Source organism: Crinia signifera, chromosome 5 (assembly GCF_055691185.1).
Source record: "Crinia signifera chromosome 5, ASM5569118v1, whole genome shotgun sequence".
In the NCBI taxonomy this organism is placed as follows: domain Eukaryota; kingdom Metazoa; phylum Chordata; class Amphibia; order Anura; family Myobatrachidae; genus Crinia; species Crinia signifera.
The window spans coordinates 293,667,260-293,689,533 of record NC_139221.1 but is presented as its reverse complement, the minus strand read 5'-3'; the positions used below and the strand labels follow the sequence as shown (position 1 = coordinate 293,689,533).

The window sequence follows — 22,274 nt, the reverse complement described above, 5'->3', positions numbered from 1 at the left end:
TCAACTTGGTAAATTAACAACGCTTCAAAACACAACAAGAATAATGAAGAAAGCGTCCTTACCTAGCTCTCTTTTCTTCATCTTTTAAAACTTCATAGATTGCTACCAACTACAACGGAATAACAAGATAAGTTTTGTAATAAAAGAAACAAAACACAACACAATGGCAATGGTTTGTTGTTATTATACTGGCTGTCATTTTTTAAATGGCTTTTGTATTACTTATAGGTTCGGAGCAAAATACACAAAAAAATATTTTATAGTGAATTGAAACTAACGAGTCATTGCAATATTAATTATGTTGCAGAAATCTTAACGACTGTTTCACCTCTTTAAGAGGATGCTATTCATTTTTTGTGAGATTTGTGTCGACATCAGTACAAAACTGAACTATTTGCTATTAAAAGACAAAATTATTTCAAGAATAGAACTCAATAATATATTTTTCCGGACTGTTAATGACTTACTTGTCGGAACTGAGTTTCTGCGTTTTCCTCCTTGTTCTTGTCTGGGTGCAGAATTAGAGAGAGCTTTCGATAGGCTTTTCGGATGTCAGCAGATGTAGCATCCTGCAAACAAGGAGAGGTGGGAGGGAGATGAGAACACACAAAGCAAACTTTTGTAAAGAAGCTGAAATTCCCAGAACCTCGTTAAGATGTACAGATAGCCAACCAAGCACGGGACCTAAGGCAATGTAATTTGAGACTTCAGCAAACCAGCTAGAGTGACCCACATGAATGAACAAATTATTCAGCCTAATTTTACTTTCTTCTTAACTTTTCCATGAATATCATATTTTCCTCCTTTTAACTTAAACCTTCGCGCTCAAAAAGTATTAAACTTACAAATCTTAAAAGGATATAAAAGTATCCTGAGACTACGAGGTGCTAGTCCAAAGAAAAAAAAATATAGAAATACATTTTAATTAGGTAACATTTTATTCCTGACTGGCAGATCACAATAGCTGAAGTTCACATTTACAAAGCAGGAGGTAAATTCCGTAATTCATTAAATGCAGAATCTCCAAGCAAAAAACTTTTACGTAGTTTATAAGATAAATGTTTTGTGCAGTTTCTAAAAAATTCTACAGTATATAATTTTTTAAATATTTATTTATACATAGGATTCAAATAAAATACATCTGAAATACAGAACTACATAGGAGTTTGGGATATTTAAAATCCATGTGTAACAACGTGAGGGTCTTCAGAAATTATCTAAATGCTTCCACAGCACAAAATATACATATTTTTTCTAGATACATTTACTGGTCAAGGTTAATGTGGCAGCGTTGGGGGAGGGGTAACAAAACTGCCCCTGAGCTGGTTTACAGTTTGAGGTTGTAAATATGATTCTGTCAGCTTAAATTCAGAACAAGCAGATTTGTATTGGTCATTAATATAACCAGGAGATCCACCAGGCACAAGACTAACCAGACCAACCAAGAAAACATGGAAAAGCGAGTGTCATCTTTTATTTATTTTTTTATACATTTAGTAATTGTAAAATACAGGAGTACCAGTGAGAACGAAACAGTGAATACAATTCATCAACAACCTGAAGATGTTTTCCTGATTAAATCATAATAAAAAAAACAAATGACTGATGTCAGACTATATTCACAGCTGTCTTTTATAGTTTAGTCAACATTGTAAATCTAAGAAATAAAAAAAAAAAAAACATTTCTTTAGACATTAATACCGAAACAATTACAGTTACATTTTGAATAATTGTTCTTTCTGTACATCTACGACTTTTAGGATTCCTCTGTTATTGGGTTATATAGTGTGGTTGGCTTGTTTGTATTTTCCTGACAAGCTACTCAAAATAATTTAAGATAATTAAAAAATATATATTTCTGTTTGCACCCTCCTGAGGTGGTGAGCAGAAATGTGCTTCAAGTCTGGACACACCTAATAGTTGAGATGCTATTCTCCACCATCTCCCACTTCAGTGCCTTGGATTAGTCTAGGACCAATTGAAATTATTGGTCCTGGTTATAGTGATACTCTAGGGCACTGTGGGGCAGATGTATTACCCAGAAGAAGTGCTAAAGTGGAAGCTGATCACGCACAAACAAATCAGCCCCTAACTGTCAAAATCCAGTTTGTGTTTGAAAATATTTACAGTTAGTGGCTGATTTGCTGCTGCATTATAGCGTTCCTTTATTGCTTCTACAGGATTAATACATCTGCCTCAGTGATTCAAAAAAGTTTGTGAACCATTGGCTTTGCCACTTTATGCTTCTAGACTGGATAATATGGGTGCAATACATGTGAAAAGTAATGGGTGCCCAGTTACATATCTTATGGCAAAATAACTGAATATCACCCTGTCACTTTGGGCAAGAAATGTTGCAAGAAGGTACTCAAAAACAATTACACTGTCCCCATAGGTCATATATCTGGATCAATTACAGTAGTATCATGTTTTTTTTTTTTTAATCTACATGTTTCTCTGATTCTTTATTTAGGATGGAGTGACTATGTACATGCACTTAACCACTGCAATATTTATTTTCGTCTACTTATAGAATGCCGGCATATTCCGTTTTTGTGAAAATAACAGACACAACAGGTAAGAGGGCCCTGCTCACAGGCTTATAATTGAACTTCCCGGATAGGCACCAGTCACACAATTATATAAAATTATTTATGATTGTTATGTAAATGTCCTTTAAGAAGAACACTAGTGTTTGAATCAACCATCCTCCGCTCTCGCATTGAGATCAACAACGTGGCAACATTTACAATAGAAATGGAAAGGAGTATAATTTTACCAAGTGTTCCGAACATTGCACTCTAATTTCAGGACCCAAAGTTATTACACTTAATAGTGACCATAACACAGATTTGCAACATTTTCAAAGCAATAAATAATGCAACAACAGAAATAGATTCAGTTGAAAGGCTCACGGGCTGAACATAAAGGTATATAAAGATATTCTGCCACTTGATGAAGAAGAGTTACTAAGCAACAAAGCTGCAAATACAAGCAGTAACCAAATCTCAGGCAGCAGAGCAGATAGGACAGCAGACAGATTTTATGCTGTGCTTTTCAGTGATCCCATCTCCTACATTTGTGACAGAAACAGCCAAAACAACCATAAAAGGGTGTGAAGAGCACAATTTGCCATCAACAAATCAGATGCATGTATGAACGGAGGGAATATTACTGGTACCGTGTCATTTAATTAAATGGATCTTCAACCTTCAACGTTTGACAGGTTTGTATGTCATATTACTAAATACAGTGTTTGGTTTTTATTATCTCCTGCATACTCAGCAGCCTTGTACTTCTTACAGCATTTAGTGCCATTCAGTGTGTTGCCAACAGGTAAAACACAGCTACAATTAGGCTCAGTAACCAGGCCGGCATCGCCTTCTAGTATACAACACTACGTTCTACAGGGTTTTGCTAGAGGGCTTGTGGACTACATTTTAAAAACCTTTGAAATGATTTGCTATGGAGGTAGAACAGAAGAAGCTGGCAGATGTCCGGCAGAAAGGTGTGCAGATATAAAGTTGGGATTTGGTACACAAAATGGAAAAACACTAACACACGGTCTATTAATTGTATGGTGGCATGGTCTAGTAAATGCACATTATTATTTTGTGTGCCAAGTTCCAACTACATATACACAGAACTCATTTTTTTAGGAAGGAGTGACTACTTATTTAGGAAAAGGAGCAGACAATCTTCCTCTTTCTCAACTCGGAATGGTACATTCCATATCTCTTGATGTTGGAGAAGAGTATGTAATGGTCGAACTACATGAAGCAGAACCCGAGCTGTATGATGGAAACCCAATTAGGAGCAGATGTAGCAAGCCTTCAAAAAGCAAAGAAGAAGCCCATATCACCCAATCAGCTTCTACCTGTGATTATAGAACATATTTGATATATGCTAGCTGAAGCCGATTGATTGTAGTGAGCAACTTCTCTATAATGCCCAACTTCTGTAACCCCTTCCAAACCAAGATCTAACTCTGACCCAGGATTCTGAAAACATGTAGACCCTTTCTCAATACACATAGGACCAGTGTTTTTCCTTTGTCAAACCTGTTCACAGTGCATCTGTGACTGGACGGTGTCCCTTCCCATAGGCGGGCTTTAAGGAAATAGAACCAATCAGCAGCCTTTGAGTGCACTTGTGTTGTTCACACTGAAGCTGACTGGGTGGAACCTGGCAATAATCTGCTAGTGAGCAGAACTAGACCGAATCACTACCCAAGTCATTGAGCCAGAACCTGGGGTACACAGGCTTGCCCCAACAATAACCTGGGTTATCCTCTCAGTGTCATCTCAGACAGCATTGAAGGCAGGACTCGACAAAACAGATCCGACTTTCAAACCAGTCGGACCTGTTTTGTCATAAAGGCCCCTTTTCACCACTCAACAGGCAGAATATTGAATTCTGCCTGTCGATAAACTGTCGAGCTGGCTGAAAATGGGGCAAGATTCCAACTGTCCTAACGTTCTGACAGTTGGGATCCAGTATTGAATACCCCCAATAAAGTGAAAGCTATCAAGCACTGTAATGACTCCAACCATCTATATATCAGCATCCTGGCAGCCGTTCAATGTCTTGCTGCAGGCTGGGAGGCAGGTAGAGAATGCTGCCTGGTCTTTCTGATTGTGTGAAATTGACAATTAGAGTGGCCAGGCAGCAATCCCTACCTGTCTTCCAATACATTCCAGAGGCACAAGCCAGCCCCTGCTCAAAGGCCCCGAACCTAAAGTGGTCCCTGGGCAGCTGCCCAGTGTGCCTGTCATTAAGATGGCCACGATTAGTGTTTGTCTGCAAATGCCTTGTGGAGAGATGACTGGAAACCTCTACTGCTCCTTTTATATTTTCCTGACTTTAGGACTCCAAAGCCTCATACACAAGGGGCGACGGTATCAGGCGGTGCTGGCCATTTTGCTTAAGTAAGATCACGCCGCATACATTCGGGCAAAACCCTAAGATCTTAGCAGGAAAGACAGGCAAGCACCGTCTTTCCTTGCGCGCGATGCACGGCCATTGCTGGGGGGGCATACACATGGAGTGATCTAGTCAGATTGCTTACTATTGGTACTGAAATTGCCCCGTGTGTATGCCTCTTAAGAATCTATTTTATAAACAAGAGTTTTCTTTATCATTATCATTATATGTAAATTCGCTATCTCTTCTTATTTCTATGTAGGAATAACATGATAATGGACATACGAATGATGTGAGGCAAGCTCCTTTAAGATTAAGTGTGGGGACCATGAAAAGGAAAGAATACACCTCCCTGTGGGTTAATCACGAGGCTGTATAATGATATCCAAAACTCTGGTTCGAACTTAGAAAAGATCCATTTCTATCGGTGTACCGAAAATCAGAATTTAGACTGCAATCAAAAGGTTTTTACAACCTATATGGGGTAAATTTACTAAAAAGGTGCCCATGCACCCGTTATGGGCTGGATCACATCGCAACGCATGCGTTTTGCATGTGATGCGATCAGAAGGCAGTACAAAAAGTATGTGCAGCACATACTTTTGGTACTGTGAGATGAGATGCCCGTGGGAGCGCGCATCACATGGTGCAAATGCACGGTATATTAGATTGGAGTTCTATTGAAAATGGGATGTTGCCCATAGCAACTAATCAGATAGTACTTAAATATTTAGCAATTTCTAGAAGAAGATAATGGATAGAATCAAGTCAAAAATTTTGAACAGTCTAACTTCTGATTTTTGGTTTACCAATTTAAAAAAAAAAGCCACTCCCCTATATATATATATATATAAGGTGACTGCTTATATCCGTTGACCGTTATTTGGGTGGCCTTCATACATTTTCTCAGTTATTTCAAGTAAATAAGAGATTAGCACCTCCTAGTGCAATAACGTTGCTATACGAAATAAAGCTGGATACACACTAGACGATACTGCAAATGATTCATTGTCATCAACGATTTCCCTTGAACTCCGGGACAAACAATATTTTTAATATACACTGAGCAAGTTTAGATAAATTATAGTCAGTGGCCAAAATTCCAACCCTATAAATAGCCAAAAACTTCTACTCTTGCCCCAGAATCTGATGTCCGCATAATGTTATTAGTACAGGTGTTCTTCAAATTAACCTTTACAGTTTTTTTTAAGTGTGACGTTTTGGAGGCAATTCCCCTCAATTATGTAAATCATAAAAAAGGTCTGCTAGAAAGAACACCCTTTGCCCCTACAGCAAAATGGCATGTTTAAAGAAATGTAAGGGATTTGAGCAATAGGGAGACTTCTCGTTTAGAGCTCTGCTGCTCTAAAATATGAACTGTCTGGATGTATCTAGGTTTATAGCACATCCTGCAATATTGTGAAGATGCAACTGCAATGCAAAGCAGAGAGAGATTGTAGAATGCAGGGGAAAAAGGTTTCCAAAAAAACCTGGCTTGTCCTTGTTCCAGTTGACAGATCTACTGTGCCTAGGCCAACATTGATAAAAGGTCGACAAATGCAAAAGGTCGTCTTAACAATGGTTGAAATTAGTTCTTCATGCTTTCTCTTCTTCAGTTTTTGCAATTTATCAGGCCACAAGGACAGAGAATGTAGTATTTCCCTGGTCACAACTTCAGGTTCAAGAAAAGCCATCCAGCCTCAAAGTGCTTTGTAGCCAGGTAAGAGAGCCTGGTTCAGTGCAAAGCCAGGGTAGGGTCTCAGGTGTGCTTGAGGGAGAGAAGGGTGGGCTCTCAAGCACACTGTCAGGAAGGAGGTGCGCAGGCGCCTTGTTGTAGACACCCTGCTGTCCTGTTTGCCTCCTGCAAACGACGGCTTCACCTATAACAGCTACGTTTGTGGGGGTAGATTAATTCCACCCCCACCCCGGTGCCAACAGGTCTTACGCGTGACAAGGCTGCTGCAGGAGGCAAAGTGCCACAAGATGGAGTTAAGTAGGCCTGAATGCACACACATTCCAATAAGGGAATAATCCAACAAATGCAACAATGCAAGAAGAGGTTACTAGAAACATAAAACCCCAATGACAAGTAAATGTAACAATACACAAGAGAACCGTAGTATCTGAAAACGAATGGAATGCAACAAAGCAAAAGATGACCCCAGAATTAAACACAGAATGCTAAAGCAGATATCTCCTGACTTATCTGAGAGATGGAATGGCAGACCAGAACAGGAGAATTGCACAGCAGAAGAGCAGGGAGCTGGAATTCTGGAACAGGAACCAGAAACACGCTGGGCTGAGGATCAAACCAAGGCTTCGGCTCAGGACACTATAACCGGCGCCATTGATACTGGGGAGCCAGGCTTTATGCCAAATCCCCACCTACAGGCGTGGGTGACTTCAGACGCCGCCGCTGCCCACGTTCCCCACTGTCCATCGTTGGGAAGAAGTTTGGGATATTGCCTAGCAATGTCCCCGATGCTTCCCTGCTGTCAATCACTGGGAGGAAGTTCAGGGCGTTGCCTAGCAACATCCTGGTGCCTCCCGCTGCCTGCCTGGAAGCTGATGGCCGCCGCCAGCCCCTGTCCCTGAGCCTCCAGCGCGACCAGAACAAGGAGCACTCAGGGACACAGGAGATAGACGGAGGCGGCGCCTAACACACACAACTTTGGTCCAGGTTTTCGGACCTGCATAGCCACAGCTGGGAATTGCCGATTGCACTTGCAGGGATTAAAACCCCCTCCGACTGCTGCTTAGCACGCTGATGCCTGGTAGAGGCCAGTTCATAGGCAAAGTAATAGCACCAGGGACCTTGGCTGTCAGTGACTGGAGGCACTGAGACACTGCGCATACAGAGTGCTCTTGGAAAAATGTGTTTTTCTTTTACATGTGAAGCTATTAAATACTTGCAAACACAATACTGCCTGCTGTGTCCTAACAAGACTGCGGCTCTAGACACAGTTTGTCCAACCCTTCTTAATTCTGTTAGAGATTTACTTCTTATATTTAAAACAGTGTGCAGAGTATGAAACATGTAAAAAAGGAAAATGCTGATTTTTCACTATAACCTAATGTCTAAATATATGATGAAAGTATTGCGCAAGTGACATGACCTCTAGTACTGTGCGCAGTCCGAGAACTTTTCCATAAAAGTTCTCAAGATACCTTGAGTGTTGTACACCTGCATAGTTGAAGTGTGTGACAGCTTTTTTGGGACCAGCAGACTGAGAAACTCAAATTGAGGATTACACTTCAAATAGGATTCCAGAATTCATAAAACTGAGTTAAACAGCAGGGACATAGACCGGTCAACAGACCTACCGTACATGTACGTTCTCCCTACACGTCTCTTCCAAATATACAGTGATAAATCTGGCACAAGTAAATAAATACTTGCAAGTATTTTATAATAAGGAGGGGCCTGATGGTGTCACATGCCCTCACAAATTAATACAACCTATTGGGAAATCTTCATAAACAAATAGGATAGCAGAAGAGGAGTCAGAGTGAGGGGAACTATACAGATAGGCAGAATATTCACAGATCAGGATCACCTGCTCCTAGCGTACAGAACTGTCCAACAATAAATGTAAGATGTCAGGAAGAAGTAGAGCTATTAACGGGTTTGGAGGACACAGTTCTAAAGTCCCATTGGCATGGCGCTCTACAGTAGTGTTCATTCTAGCACCCGCCATATTTGAAAACCCATGCAGTTGCTCTTCCCTGCCTGGGGTGTCGCTGTCTGCTGTGGTGTTTCTAGCACAGGTCTGGTTTGCATATCAGTGCTGATATACAGACCACACTGCTAGAACCTCTACAGCAGACAGCGACACCCCAGGCAGGGATGAGGAACTGCTTGGGTTTCAAATATAGCGGGTGCTAGAATGAACACTACTACAGTACCGTTGGCATGGGCATTACAGGGAGGAGTGGGATGACTGTTGTAGAGACCTAATTCTATCCCTACTAAGGTGTTGCTGTACTGCTATCCAAGTACATGCTTCAAAAAGCCTCCCAAGTGTTAGCAGAACCACCTAATAGCTTGGACAGCAGGGAGAAGGAAAATGTGTCTGTTCCAGAAACACTGAGGCCACAACATGCAAAACTCATGGGAAATCTACACATTATACAGTATAAGGTTTACCTTATACCAGCTGAAACATTTAGGGGCCCTAAAAACAGAGGCTAGCCTGGAAAATGGAAAACGAGAGAGCGAGAAAGAGAGAGATAGAAAGAGGTCTTGGAGCTGGGTCCATCAGTTGTGGCGTATAGAGAAAAAAAGGGGTCTGTCAGAACAGACAACAGAAACATGTATACTGAAACAAGGAAATGAAAACGGTCTCCAAGGAAACACAAGTACAACAGATGAGAGAAAGGCAGCTGACGGTGACCTACAGCTACTAAGGGAAGTATCCTTGTTAGCAGACACTTAAGATATAGGATATTGAGGATGCACACACTAAGACATGACTGAAAGGCAGAGAATGAAGCGAACTGATCTGTTTAGTACATGCTGTATGCGTGCAGAGTCTCAGAGAAGCCAGAATGTTAACCACTGGAAACCATCTCCCTCTTAGATAGGTCACTTCCACACATTGGGGGTGCATGCAGATATATAAAATAGAGGAAATGTTGGCAAATGGGCCTTCTGATTTAATCATTTTGTATAGTATGATTTATAAGGTAACACAGCTACTTTCCATGGGTTACACTTATTTTTTTGGTAGAATTGAGTTCCATGTCACGATAATATTTTACAGAGAGCTGGAGATGTCACCTCCAAGCATCAGCAAAGGGAAGCCCCACCAGTAACATGGGTGTGTGTGACACAGCTTAATACAGTGTTCAATAACCTAGGTTAACCCGGGTATTACTTAGCCAAGGTCAGTGATTTTCAACTTTAATCAACTCGCGGCACACCAACAAGATATAAAAAATTGGCAAGAAACACCATCAGACCCCCACAGGGAAAAAAAAAAAAAACTACTGGCCCCAATATCAAAAAAACAATAATCCTGGTCCCCACGGGTAAAAAAAAAATTAAATACAATGGTCCTCGCATGAAAACAAGACCAGTGAATAATAGTTTTACTGGTGGTGGCTGTAAACTGGTGTGGACATCTCTAGGTCTGTGGGCACGCTTGAGAACAGCTCAAGGCACAGTGGTTGAAAAACACTGGCCTACGTAGCTTCAGAGGGAAAGTGTAAGTGATTTTCAGATTCAGAGGAAATTAACCAACATTTCCTTTAATAACATCTGCAAATTGACATGCATTATACAACATACACTTTGTATTAACTGCTTTATTATGCAAAGCTACCAAGTCACTGCAGTACAGCACATGCTTTGCTTGTGGCTCACACCTAACCGCTGCCAGATGCTAACAAACCCTGGGAACTGCCATCAAATGGGGAGGAAATGTTCACAATATGTAAAATGACAGAACACAACATCACATTGGGAATGCATCAATGTGCACTACACATTAAAAATAAATTGTATTGATCAAAGAAGTAGGCATCAAAATTGCATGGAAAGTGTGTTACTAAAAAGAACTACTGTAGTTTTTAGACATTTTTACCTATTCTCCCTGCAGGTATGTGGACAAGCAAAGACAGATTCCTGGTCCAAGCTCGGATGCAGGTACAGTGCGATTATCAGAATATTTCATTAGCACAGCAGTTTTCCCAACGTTTATTCTCTCCCATACCTCTTGATTAGGCTGGTCATTTATAACTATGCCCTCCTCTCAATCTGAACTATCCACAGTACTTATGAGCGGAGTGGAAGCAAGCGGTATGCGTTTCCTTATGAGTAGCAGAGAAGTAGTGTGTGGTCAGGAATCAGGTCCTTCTGTGTCTTGCCGTTGCCTGTGTACTGTCTCCAGGGTTCCTGCTAATGCCTGTAGGATTAATGCCATGGCTTCCTCCACCTGTGTCAGTGCAGGGCAGACAGAGATCCTGCTCCTGATCACCGCCGGGGGTTAAGGGGGGCCGCCCGCAGGCTGATGGTGCTGCGGGAGGGGCGGAGGGAACCGCCGCGCTGCTGGGCTCCGGCCATCCTGCTCCTGTTCACCGCCGGGGGTTAAGGGGAGCCGCCCGCAGGCTGATGGTGCTGCGGGAGGGGCGGAGGGAACCGCCGCACTGCTGGGCTCTGGCCATCCTGCTGCTGTGCTCCGGTTCTCACCGCCGGGGGTGTACGGCGCTCACCGCCAGGGGAGCACAGCACTGCCTCCTCTCCCCCATCGCTGCCACGCTTCATGCCGCCCGCTGCTCCGGAGGCAGGGGATGGTGGAGCTCCGTGGATGGGGGACCGGAGCTCCATGTGCATGCGACCTCCCCGGCCTCCACCGGAAGTAATGAGTATATGCGTAGATATATAGATCTATCTTCAATAAGTCCAAGTCTTGTTTTATGACAGTTTTGATTCCAATAGTAAAAGTACAACTTAATATTCATACAAAACTGCACACAATTACAAAACATATTTTGGGGGTTATGTCACAATAAGAACATCAAAATATTGGCAAAAACATATATAGGTCTTCGATTACTACGACAGCCCTGTGTGGAATTTGTATGTTCTCCATGTGTTTGCATGGGTTTCCTCCAACGTAGGTCAATTGGCTCCCAACAACATTATCCCTAGTGTGTATTGTACTTGTACATGTGGTAAAGTATATGGATTGCAAGCTCAACTGGGGAGGGACCGATACAAATGTACAAATATTCTGTATAAAACACCAATAATTGAATAAATAAAGCTTGCGTCTCTGATTTCAAACTATAAAGTTGCATTAGATTGAATAAAAAAAAAAAATCTAAGACGCAACTGGAAGTTTATTGAGAAGAAATGTTAGTTATTAATAACTCCCGCGGGCAACAGAAAACAGATTTCAGTTTTTCTTACTTGAAATGTATTCTAGACACAATATAAATCTTTAATAATAACAATTATAAAGTCACCTCCTTTACGTGACTAAAACACGTGAAGAGGGCTATGTCCAGCACTGAATGAAACACGTGCAATGGCCGGAACACACAATGTATGAGGTTTGGAAGTGCTGAAGCTCCACCTAGAGGTTCTTATTTTAATATAAATCATCCAACTGAAATGCTGCGCGATTACATGGAAAATGAGAACGGGGTGGATTTGGATGGAATGCAATCTTCTGCTATTGGAAATGTGTATTTTACAACATGCAACAACAAAACTACTTGCTACGGAGCATTTAAAAACAACTATTAGGTATTGTACGTAATACGAAGCCGCTGCACAAGTCATATAAAGCAATGCGACTCATATTGCCTTTTATTGGAGACAGCAGTGTGCACAGCAAGTCTCAATTACTACAGTCCTCAAATATCTGCCCTCAAAATGCCACACAGCACAAGACGCCTGGCGCAAGTGGGCAGCCGGTTCCTGCGCAACTCTGCTAGTGTCAAGCATCTTTCTTCGGCAAAAACGTGTCTCCAGTATAATACGATACGGGAGTAGGCAGTGATGATTCATTTGATTTAAGTGTATATAGGCCCTTATTCAGATCTGATCGCAGTACAAATTTGTTCTCAAAATGGGCACAACCATGTGCACTGCAGGTGGAGGGTAACATGTATAGAGAGTTAGATTTGAGTGAGCTATTTTGTTTCTGTGCAGGGTAAATACTGGCTGCATTATTTTTACACTGCAATTTAGATTTCAGTTTCAACACACCCCACCCAAATCATGATTTTGCCCATTTTGAGAACAAATTTGTACTGCGATCTGAATAAGGGCCATTATGTGCGACGGAGTCTATATACGGAGCACAACGAAACTAAACTCTATCGTAGCCAGATATACTAATTAATCAGCTTAGTCACCTCATGTATCTTAGGGCAGTATTCAATGCGAAAATTCTCCGTGCACGGCGAGCATTTTTTTTTGCTCGCCGTGCACTCTCCGTGTTCCGGAGGGCTCGTTGCCTCTCCTGCTGCCACTATTCAATGTTTATAAGACTCGCCGCCACTCGCGGCGAGTCTTAACCCCTGCAGCGGACGAGCGTCCGCAGCAGGGAGCTGACAGGGACGTGGCATCCAGGGAGATTAAAGTCTCCCTGGATGCCACAGAACATATGTGAGGGTAGGGGGCCCCCCTGGGACCCAGGCAGCACAGGCTGCCCCCCTCTATAGCCAGCGGGGGACCCAGTATTCACTGTACCCGAACGTGCTTCGGGTGCAGTGAATATATGAATATCTAATGAGCGGCTCGAGCGCTCTGGCCCCCTGCTGGCTGCACTGTGTAAAAAAAAGAAAAAAAAAAAAAAGTTAAAAAAATATTTTTTTAAAAATTAAATATATATTCATGTGCTATAGGCACATGAATAAAAATAACATGGCCCTCCACAGAAAAAAAAACCTGATTTTTTGACACCAAAATTAAAAAAAACACCCTTTTAGTTTAAAAGTTCACATTCCTGCTCTCCATCAAAAGATGGAGAATTTCTTCACGGAGAGAGACGGCGAGAATCACTTAGAAAGACGGAGAATATTTCACATTGAATAGGGTGGCTCGCCTTTGGAGAAAAAAAACCTCTCTCCACGGCGAAAAAAGCACAAGTTCTCCACAAAAGACGGAGAACTTTTCTCATTGAATACTGCCCTTAGTCATATTATGCTTAAGACAGGTGCCAGATGACTCACTGAGAGGGATTCCAACGGTCGTTCCTGTGACATTGGAATCCCGACTGTGGGAGAGTTATACCATACCGGGTAAAGACACATTTTTGGCCCTTCACGGGACCTGGTGCTCCCAGAGGTGCTGTTTTGCGCGACTGCAGCAATGGTGTATGAGGACACATCTGTATGTGCCGAATACGGGATGCAGTTAAGATCCCGGCGGTCGGGATCCCGGCGTTCAGAATCCCAACGCCGGAATCCCGACCGCCGAAATGCCGACAATTTCTCCCTCCTGGGGTGTCCACGACACCCCTGGAGGGAGAATAAAATAGCGTGCCGAGCGTAGCGAGGCACCGGGCCCGCTGCGTGGCGAGCGCAGCGAGCCCGCAAGGGGGGGGGCGATCCACGTCCCCCCCTTGTCGGCATTTCGGCTGTCGGGATTCCGGCGTTGGGATTCTGAACGCCGGGATCCCGACCGCCGTGATTCAATACTGAATCCCCGAATACAGGGATCTGCAGAAGTGCATCTCTGTCTGCCTGGCACATGCATTCAGTAGGAGTAAAAACGGGTGCCGGACAGTTTCCCGACAGTCGGGATCCAGACAGTCAAAATCCTGACACTCGGAGTCCCGACTGCCACCGGCTATTCTCCCTCGTGGGGGTCCATGACCCCCATAGAGGGAGAATAGAATAGGTAGCGACCCATCGTGCCCGCAGCATGGCGAGCGCAGCAAGCCCGCAAGGGGCTTTGATGCGCTCGCCCCGCTGTCTGAGTATGACCAGTCAGGATCCCGACGTCGGGCTAATGACTGTTGGGATCCCGACTGTTGGGACCATATACCACACCCGTAAAAACTCTGTATGACCAATTGCAGAAGGATTGGGAGCCACAACAGGGAATAACATTTTATTTCTCTGCAAATACGCAGAGTTTGATTTAGGTCATTAACAAATAACAGGGCAAATTCTCACAAAGGCACAGCAACACCACAGTGATGTGTCTCCACTCATATTTCCTTGCCCTCCATATCCATAGAAGTGAGCAGGGAAAGAGATTGCTTGCTTTAACAAGCAGGAATGAATAAAATCTGATGAAGCCGCTGACGAGAGAGGCGGGGAAACGCGTCATCAAGCATTGCCGTCGCCACCGACCACGAGAGCCTGAGAGAAGAACGCCGGAGCAGGGAGTCCTAGAGAAGGCTGCAATATCGGTAAGACCAGCAGCCGGGGACCCGCTCCAGGCACGCACTTTCTCCCAACAAGTGGATTACAAATTGCTAATTGGTGGAGCGATAAGCATAAAACAAGTTGCTGAAGCTTACAGCATCCCTTGAGTAGGTGGGCACTTGCAACATATTGCCCTAACATCAAAGTGACCAGGGGGTCCCGCATAATTGAGTTCTTGAGTGAGTGACTAATACGCTTGAGAGCTGGACTGCACTAACTTTGCCTAACTGTGTGAATTGGGGCATTACTTTCCGTAACCAAAAAAGGTCAAACAAAAGGATCTTACACAGTCCTAATAATACTAACCATCCAGCCTCTGTGTTATTGCCAAAAGCCCAATTGGGCACATATCGCTTATCAGCTATGTACTAAGCCATACATGCTGCAGCTTAAGTTACAGACATTTTAATAATAATTTTCTGTTTTTTATGCTTATCAGTCTTTAAATGTGCACATAATTGTCCTACCGGCCGGTGGTATTGTGAATGAATTATTGTGTTAATAAATTTGTTTAATTTTTTATCTGAATACTTGTGGTATAGTTTTTAAGCGCCGTTTACAATTTTTGTCTTGTTTGAGGAATGAATAAAAGCAGGACAGCCGACGTCTTCCTGCAAAAAAAACAGGTGCATATCATGACAATCTATAGCATTTGCAGTGTGCCCTGTATATCAGCTGATCATGAATAAATATGGTATGTAAGAATCAAATATTACTCTTAAATATACTGTACTATGACCAACTTCATCCTAGACAGATTTTTTTTAAAGCAACTATTATATAACACAGTACGGTCATGGTCAGGAATGTATCTGGGAGCTGAAAAGTCTCATACAGTGTAGGGTTGTTAAAACAGAATACAGAGGATGCAGTCCAGGTAAAACTAGAAAGTTGTATAGTGTTCATTCTAGCCCCCTTGTAAAATCCTTGTAGTTCCTCCTTCCTGCCTGGGGTGTCGCTGTCTGCTGTGGTACTTTAAAAACTGTCTGCTTTGTATCTCAATGTTGAGATACAAACCAGACTGTTGAAGAAACACCCCAGCAGAGAGTGACACCCCAGACAGGAAGGAGGAACTACAAGGATTTTACAAGGAGCATGGTGCTAGAATGAAGACTATTGTAAATAATATACATAATAAATGACATAATATAAGACAGTCAACCATTATATAGAGAGAATAGTGTTCCCTCTAGGAATTTTTGGGGGCAGGGCGCTGCTACACGGGGGCAGCGCATTGGGGGCGGACTGGGCCTACCGACGTCACAGTTGTGGGCGTGCCCGGGCCGCGACATCATGAAAAGGAGCGGTCTCGGTCGCCGCTGTCACTAAAGGGGGCGGCCCCGACCCCGCCGAAGTTGCTGAGCTGCTGACACCGCTGGGCTTCCCAGTGCAAATAGTCGGGGCCGGCACCAGGATGTTTTAGCGGGGCGCTGCTTTAAAAATCGGGCAGGGCGCAGCGCCCCGCTAAAACAGCCTAGAGAATACCATTATATACAGGGAATACAAGTCAGTTGAAGGGATTGAAAACGTCACCAGTGGAAAATGTTTTGATATTGCATAGACATGAGGAGACCTAGTCAGAAAGTTAAAAATGGTATAACCCAGTGGTTCTCAAACTATGTGCATCGGCACCTTGGGGTGCCGCAGGTTAGTGGCCCAGGACCAATTTCAATTATTTAGGGTTAAATTGAGGGGCAAGACAAGTGCTAGTGGCTGCCAATCATAAAACATGTGGATAACCAGCACATAAGTAAACCTAAGGATGACAGTTAAGGCACCATTTACTTCATTTAATATTGTATTTCAAATTCATCAAAAAATTATTTTATGATAAAATCTGATACACTAGGGTGCCACGATTCAAAAAAGTTTGGGAACCACTGCTGTAACCAATTGAGTTATTTTAATTGCAATAACTTGTATTTATCTCTACAGCACCAGCAAATATAGTTATTTATTACCAGTTTCTTACATAGCGCATACATATTCCGCAGCGCTTTGCAGAGAATATTTGAACATTCATATCAGTCCCTGCCCCAGTGGAGCTTACAATCTATATTCCCTACCACATATACATGCACACACAGACAGACATTCTAGGGTTAATTTTGGGGGACAATTACATCTTTGTAATGTGGGAGGAAACCGGAGTACCCTGGCGAAACCCACGCATGTACGGGGAGAATATACAAACTCTGCACAGTTAGGGCCATGGTGGGAATCGACCCCATGACATCAGTGCTGTGAGGCAGCAATGCTAACCATTACCACCATCCATACTGCCCTGAATGTCTCCGAACTTTAAAAGTGGGTACAAAACCATTACGGGGTAATAACAGACAGAGGTGAGAGGACCATATATGCTAGTTTGCAATCTACACCAGGCCTGGTGAACCTGTTGTGAAACTACACATCCCAGCATGCCCTGCCACAGTTTTAGTATTCCCTAATAACAAAACTGTAGGAGGGCATGATGAAACTTGTTGTTTTACAACAGATGGAGAGCCACAGGTTGGCTAGACCTGATCTATACATAAGAATGTTAAGCTAAGGAAATCACGTAAAATGTTATTTATAATATCGGCCACTGAAACTATACAATCCCATTGTGTAGAAAGAACATAGGAGATTAATAGATTTGAAAACGCAGCAAGGCAAATAATGATTACCCATTACTCCAAGGACAGAACGTAAAACAGATGATATTTGATGGATAAAATGGCACGGGTAGGTTCTTACATTAATTATAGTGAAAGTGCTGAAAACAGAGGGTACATCAGGTCTGATGGACGCTGCCTGCTGCAATTCACTAGAAATGGTTCCCAAGTGTTCCAAGAAAGCAAATGATGCACTCGTTCGGGGACGCCACAATAGCAGGACTCTACCAATGCAAGAGAAAAATGTACAGATGGAGGAGAATGAATGTGGCTGGTTCCATACTGCTAATAGAATGCTCTGTTAGGATGAGTTATTAAATTGCAGAATTGGTACTTATGTAATATCTGGACTCCCATTTTTCTTATGAGACCGCATCCCCTCGCGAGGCTCGCTGCGCTCACCACGCTTCGGGCACAGTGGCTCGCTGCGCTCGCCACACTATATAAAATTAACTCCATGCGTAGTTGGATAGTAGGGGTATGAAAAAATGGGGTGCATTTAACATGGGAGTCCAGATAATACATAAGTACCGCAGAATTTAGGTAACTGCAGACTGTAAAGCTCAGACAGACACTGTTTACATGTACTGGAGACACTGCTAGAATTTGTGCCTTCTGGTTATTATTTAGGTAATTTTCTCCTCCTCTGCTGAAATGAATTATAGGAAAACCTGTCAAGGAAGAAAAGCAAAAAAAAAAGATAAGACAATTAAGTGTGATCTCTAAAGAGCCAATAACATGGGATCATTTCTTATGTTTGCATTATTAAGAAATGTGGGATGGGGTAAACCGTGTTCCCTCAGCAAGGGCCTTCCTTGTATATCCTATATAGTTTTCTTGATCACGAGTCTACACCGTATTATTTACTTAAAAAAAAAAGAATATATATATATATATATCAGTTGTAGGTTGGCGCCCTTTTTTTTTTTTTTAGACCTTTAGTGATTGGGTCTATATAGCCTTTTAACAAATTTCAAATTAATAAAAGTAAAGTCCAGAATTTATAAACATTTATTAAAAAGTCTCTTGTTCCACACTTCAGTGGTGATTGTTTCAGACCATAAAACGTTCAGTAGTATATTTCACAATAGCAAATACAGGATCCTGTATTTGCTATTGTGAAATATACTACTGAACGTTTTATGGTCTGAAACAATCACCACTGAAGTGTGGAACAAGAGACTTTTTAATAAATGTTTATAAATTCTGGACTTTACTTTTATTAATTTGAAATTTGTTAAAAGGCTATATAGACCCAATCACTAAAGGTCTAAAAAAAAAAGGGTGCCAACCCATTCCAACAGGGGTCCTTGTAGGTAAGGCAGCCCAAACGTAATAACTACTAAATTGGAGGTGCGAAACAAGAGTCTGTATATATATATATATATATATATATATATATATATATATATATATATATATATATATAAAAAATGGGGGGTTTCCAGGGTGCGCTAAAACCTTATATGATTGAACTGTGTACTTCAAATAACAGTAAAAACGATTAAAAAGTTGCTCAAAAGAGCATAGCAGTATGTATAGTGTTCCCGCTAGGCTGTTTTAGCGGGGCGCTGCGCCCTGCCCGATTTTTAAAGGGCAAAATGCGCCCTGCCCGTCTCGCAGCGCCCCGCTAAAACAGCCTCACGGGGAAGCCCAGCGTCGCCGTTGACGGCGATGCCTGGTGCTTCCCCGGCAGCACAGTGTATTCGGAGGGGCCGGGCCCGCCCCCTTTGATGACTGTGGCGGCCGGGCCCGCCCCCTTTGATGACAATGGCGGCCCAAGCACGCCTCTTTCATTACGGAGGCGGCCCGGGCACGCCCCCTTCATGACGTCGGTGGCCCGGGCACACCCCTTTCATGACGTCGGCGGCCCGGGCACGCCCCCAGCTGTGACGTTGGTGTGCCCGGTCCGCCCCCCAGCGCCCTGCCCGGTGTCACTCCTAGAGTGAACACTAATGTATGTAAGGTCCAATTACAATTGCAGTGAACCGATAGTATTACAACAAATTGTACAATTATACAGTAGACGGATGTCCATAAACGCCAGTTTAGCCCAACGCGTTTCGTCATACACACTACTTCCTCAGGGGCATGGTACAATACGATGGTCACACTGTCACAAGTCACAATACATGAAAATCAATACATAGTTCTTAATTGGTTAAAACGTTTTTTTTTTTAAAGTAAGTTGAAAATAGAGAAGTGGATGGCAGGTGTGGGAGAGAGGGACAGAAAATATAATTGGAACAAATTGATCCATTGGATCACATACCGATAGTAGTCGAACACTAGGGGTCTCCTAGGTGGCACAGTAATATGACTGTGGAAACTCGATAGGTTTACAGAATTGAACGTGGTGTCCTATACTTGGAACCAATAAGATCCTTAATACAACAAATAATTTGACTGATGACATCAAAAGGGGACAAATTGAGTGAACAATACATACCACCAGCCATTGTGATAAATATAAATATAGAAATAAATTTCTTGGCTTTTGGACGTGCAAAAGGTATCTGATAATGGAAATGAAATATAAACCCGATTAGCTGATGGAAGGTTTAAAACAACCAACATAAATAATACTGGGGAATGGTTACTGCCAAGCTGACATGAATTAGGTATAGACATATGGAAGCCAATACTTTGTGCCTGCTGACCCATTTCGCGGGTTCCAATAGTAGGCATTATCCATTTAATAAAATACTGTTACAATATACAAAATATCAATTAGATCATGACTACAATGGCCCAAAATTGGCCACATACAAAAAGTGTCAATTGCTAATATTGAGCCGTGACTTCAAAGCTTAAGTTATTGTAGGGATTTTGTGATGGTAAATAACTTACTTAATCTTCCAGTCAATAGAGAGTGTACTGCTAGGCTCCACAAAAGTGAATGACTGAGAAATGGACTGGGTATATATAGGGAGAGAGGCTAATGCGTCACTTCCTGCATGACTATAATGGGTCAGTGTTCTATTCATCAATCTCCCATACTCATGCTGAATCCAGTGTGTATGATCAGCTGCGTGAGCAGGCGTCCTGAGCCGGATGTGTCATGACGTAGGTTCCTACGTCATGACACATCCGGCTGTGTATGGGAGATTGATTTGCGGCTATGGGGTAAGAGACTAAACAGGCTAGCAGGTGTAAATGATAATCTGTGATTATGTATGCTTTAAATACCCGGTCTTAGCTAGAGGTCACTTCTGCTCCTGAGGACGGTGGGAAAGCACCGAAACGGCCGTCGGGCATCAGTGACCCTCTGGTTGGACCACCATGCTGCCACTTTGCCACTTTTTGGTAACATGTATCCATTGAACTGTATGCTGTGTTTGCACCATGCTTGGTGTGTCCTTCTTTTGGATTCAGTTTTCAATTGAACTCTTTTCGACTATATAAAATAATTTATCTTCATTAATTTGGATGTGCTGGCTTCCTATATTTTCTTACATTAACCTTCAAGTGGCCCTTGCACCCGCAAGATTATATTTAAGTGTGCAGTTTGCCATACACATATATATATATATATATATATATATATATATATATATATATATATATATATATACACATACACACATATACACACACACACACATACATACATACATACATACATACATACATACTTCACCCCTTTTCTGTTGTATACATTTTTCCTCTGATTCTCAGCTGGTTATACTATATTTCCAGCTAGAGATCAGTTGCAGTGTACCCACATTTGTACACTGCAGCTCTTATAGTATATATTATTTATATATCACCAATTACTGTTTAAAAACACTTTTTTCTGTGCTATAAATTGCATATAGCGCCCTAATTTCGACACTATATAGTGTCGACCAACTTGTCCTAAACTGTCTTGTACTGTAATTTGTTATGTGTTTTTGATTATAACTATGCTCTGTAAAGCGCTGCGGAATCTGTGTGCGCTATATAAGAAACTGTTAATAAATACATACATACATACATACATACATACATACATATATATATATATATATATATATATATACATACACATAATGAAAATTCTTAACATTAACTCTCTGCAATCGCCACACTTTATAAAATAAACTCCACTCCGACGTGGATAGTGGAGGTATGAAAAAGTCGGCAGGACGAGTAACGCGTCCGCTTGCCACGCTTCGGGCTGGTGTGGATAGTGAAATAAACTAGGTCAACAGCTGTTACGTCGACAAGTGTCATTGTCAACAGGTTTATTAGTGTTTTTCACATTTTTTTGGTCTGTGTATTTTTTGGGATAATGCTGCACCCCTATACTAAATTTAGATGCACCCTTGTTTGCGATGCATCTAAATTTAGACGCTAAAGCATCTAAATAAGCAGTTTGCTGGCACTGTACTTAGACGCTATAGCGTCTAAGTAGTAGCAAAAAGCAAATTTATTGCAGTAAAACCATCAATTTAGTAATGAACCAGAAATTGCCTCAGTGATGTGTCAAGTTCCTCATAAATGGTTGGCCTTTGTCCTCATGAATGTGGAGTTTTCCCACAAAAGGGTTGAATAACTGAACATTTTACACAACTGTAAAAAAATTTTTGGGTATAAATAACAAATGTTTTCACACACAAAAAAAAAATCGGTACTCTTTACTTAGAAGGGCGCCCATCTCGGGGATTGAATGCACTAAAAAATCGGGTGCGATCAACCGACGAGATGCCCGAGATTTCCCATAGGGAACAATGTTAAATGTCTCAATTGACCCGATTTTCCTGTTCAATGCCTCAATTGACCCAATTTTTCCATAGGAAACAATGTTAAATGGGCCACAGAGGC

The 22,274-nt window shown here is 42.1% G+C and overlaps 1 protein-coding gene across 1 annotated transcript in view; it reads right to left on the bottom strand.

Annotated features, from left to right (window-relative positions):
• DNAJC1 (DnaJ heat shock protein family (Hsp40) member C1) overlaps positions 1 to 22,274 on the bottom strand; it is a 123,394-nt gene that overhangs the window by 79,831 nt on the left and 21,289 nt on the right. Inside the window, exons 2-3 of the mRNA XM_083189290.1 lie at positions 468 to 569; positions 63 to 109 (exon numbers count right to left, since the gene is read on the bottom strand). Coding sequence (XP_083045416.1) covers positions 63 to 109; positions 468 to 569 — 149 coding nt within the window. The remainder of the gene's footprint in view (positions 1 to 62; positions 110 to 467; positions 570 to 22,274) is intronic.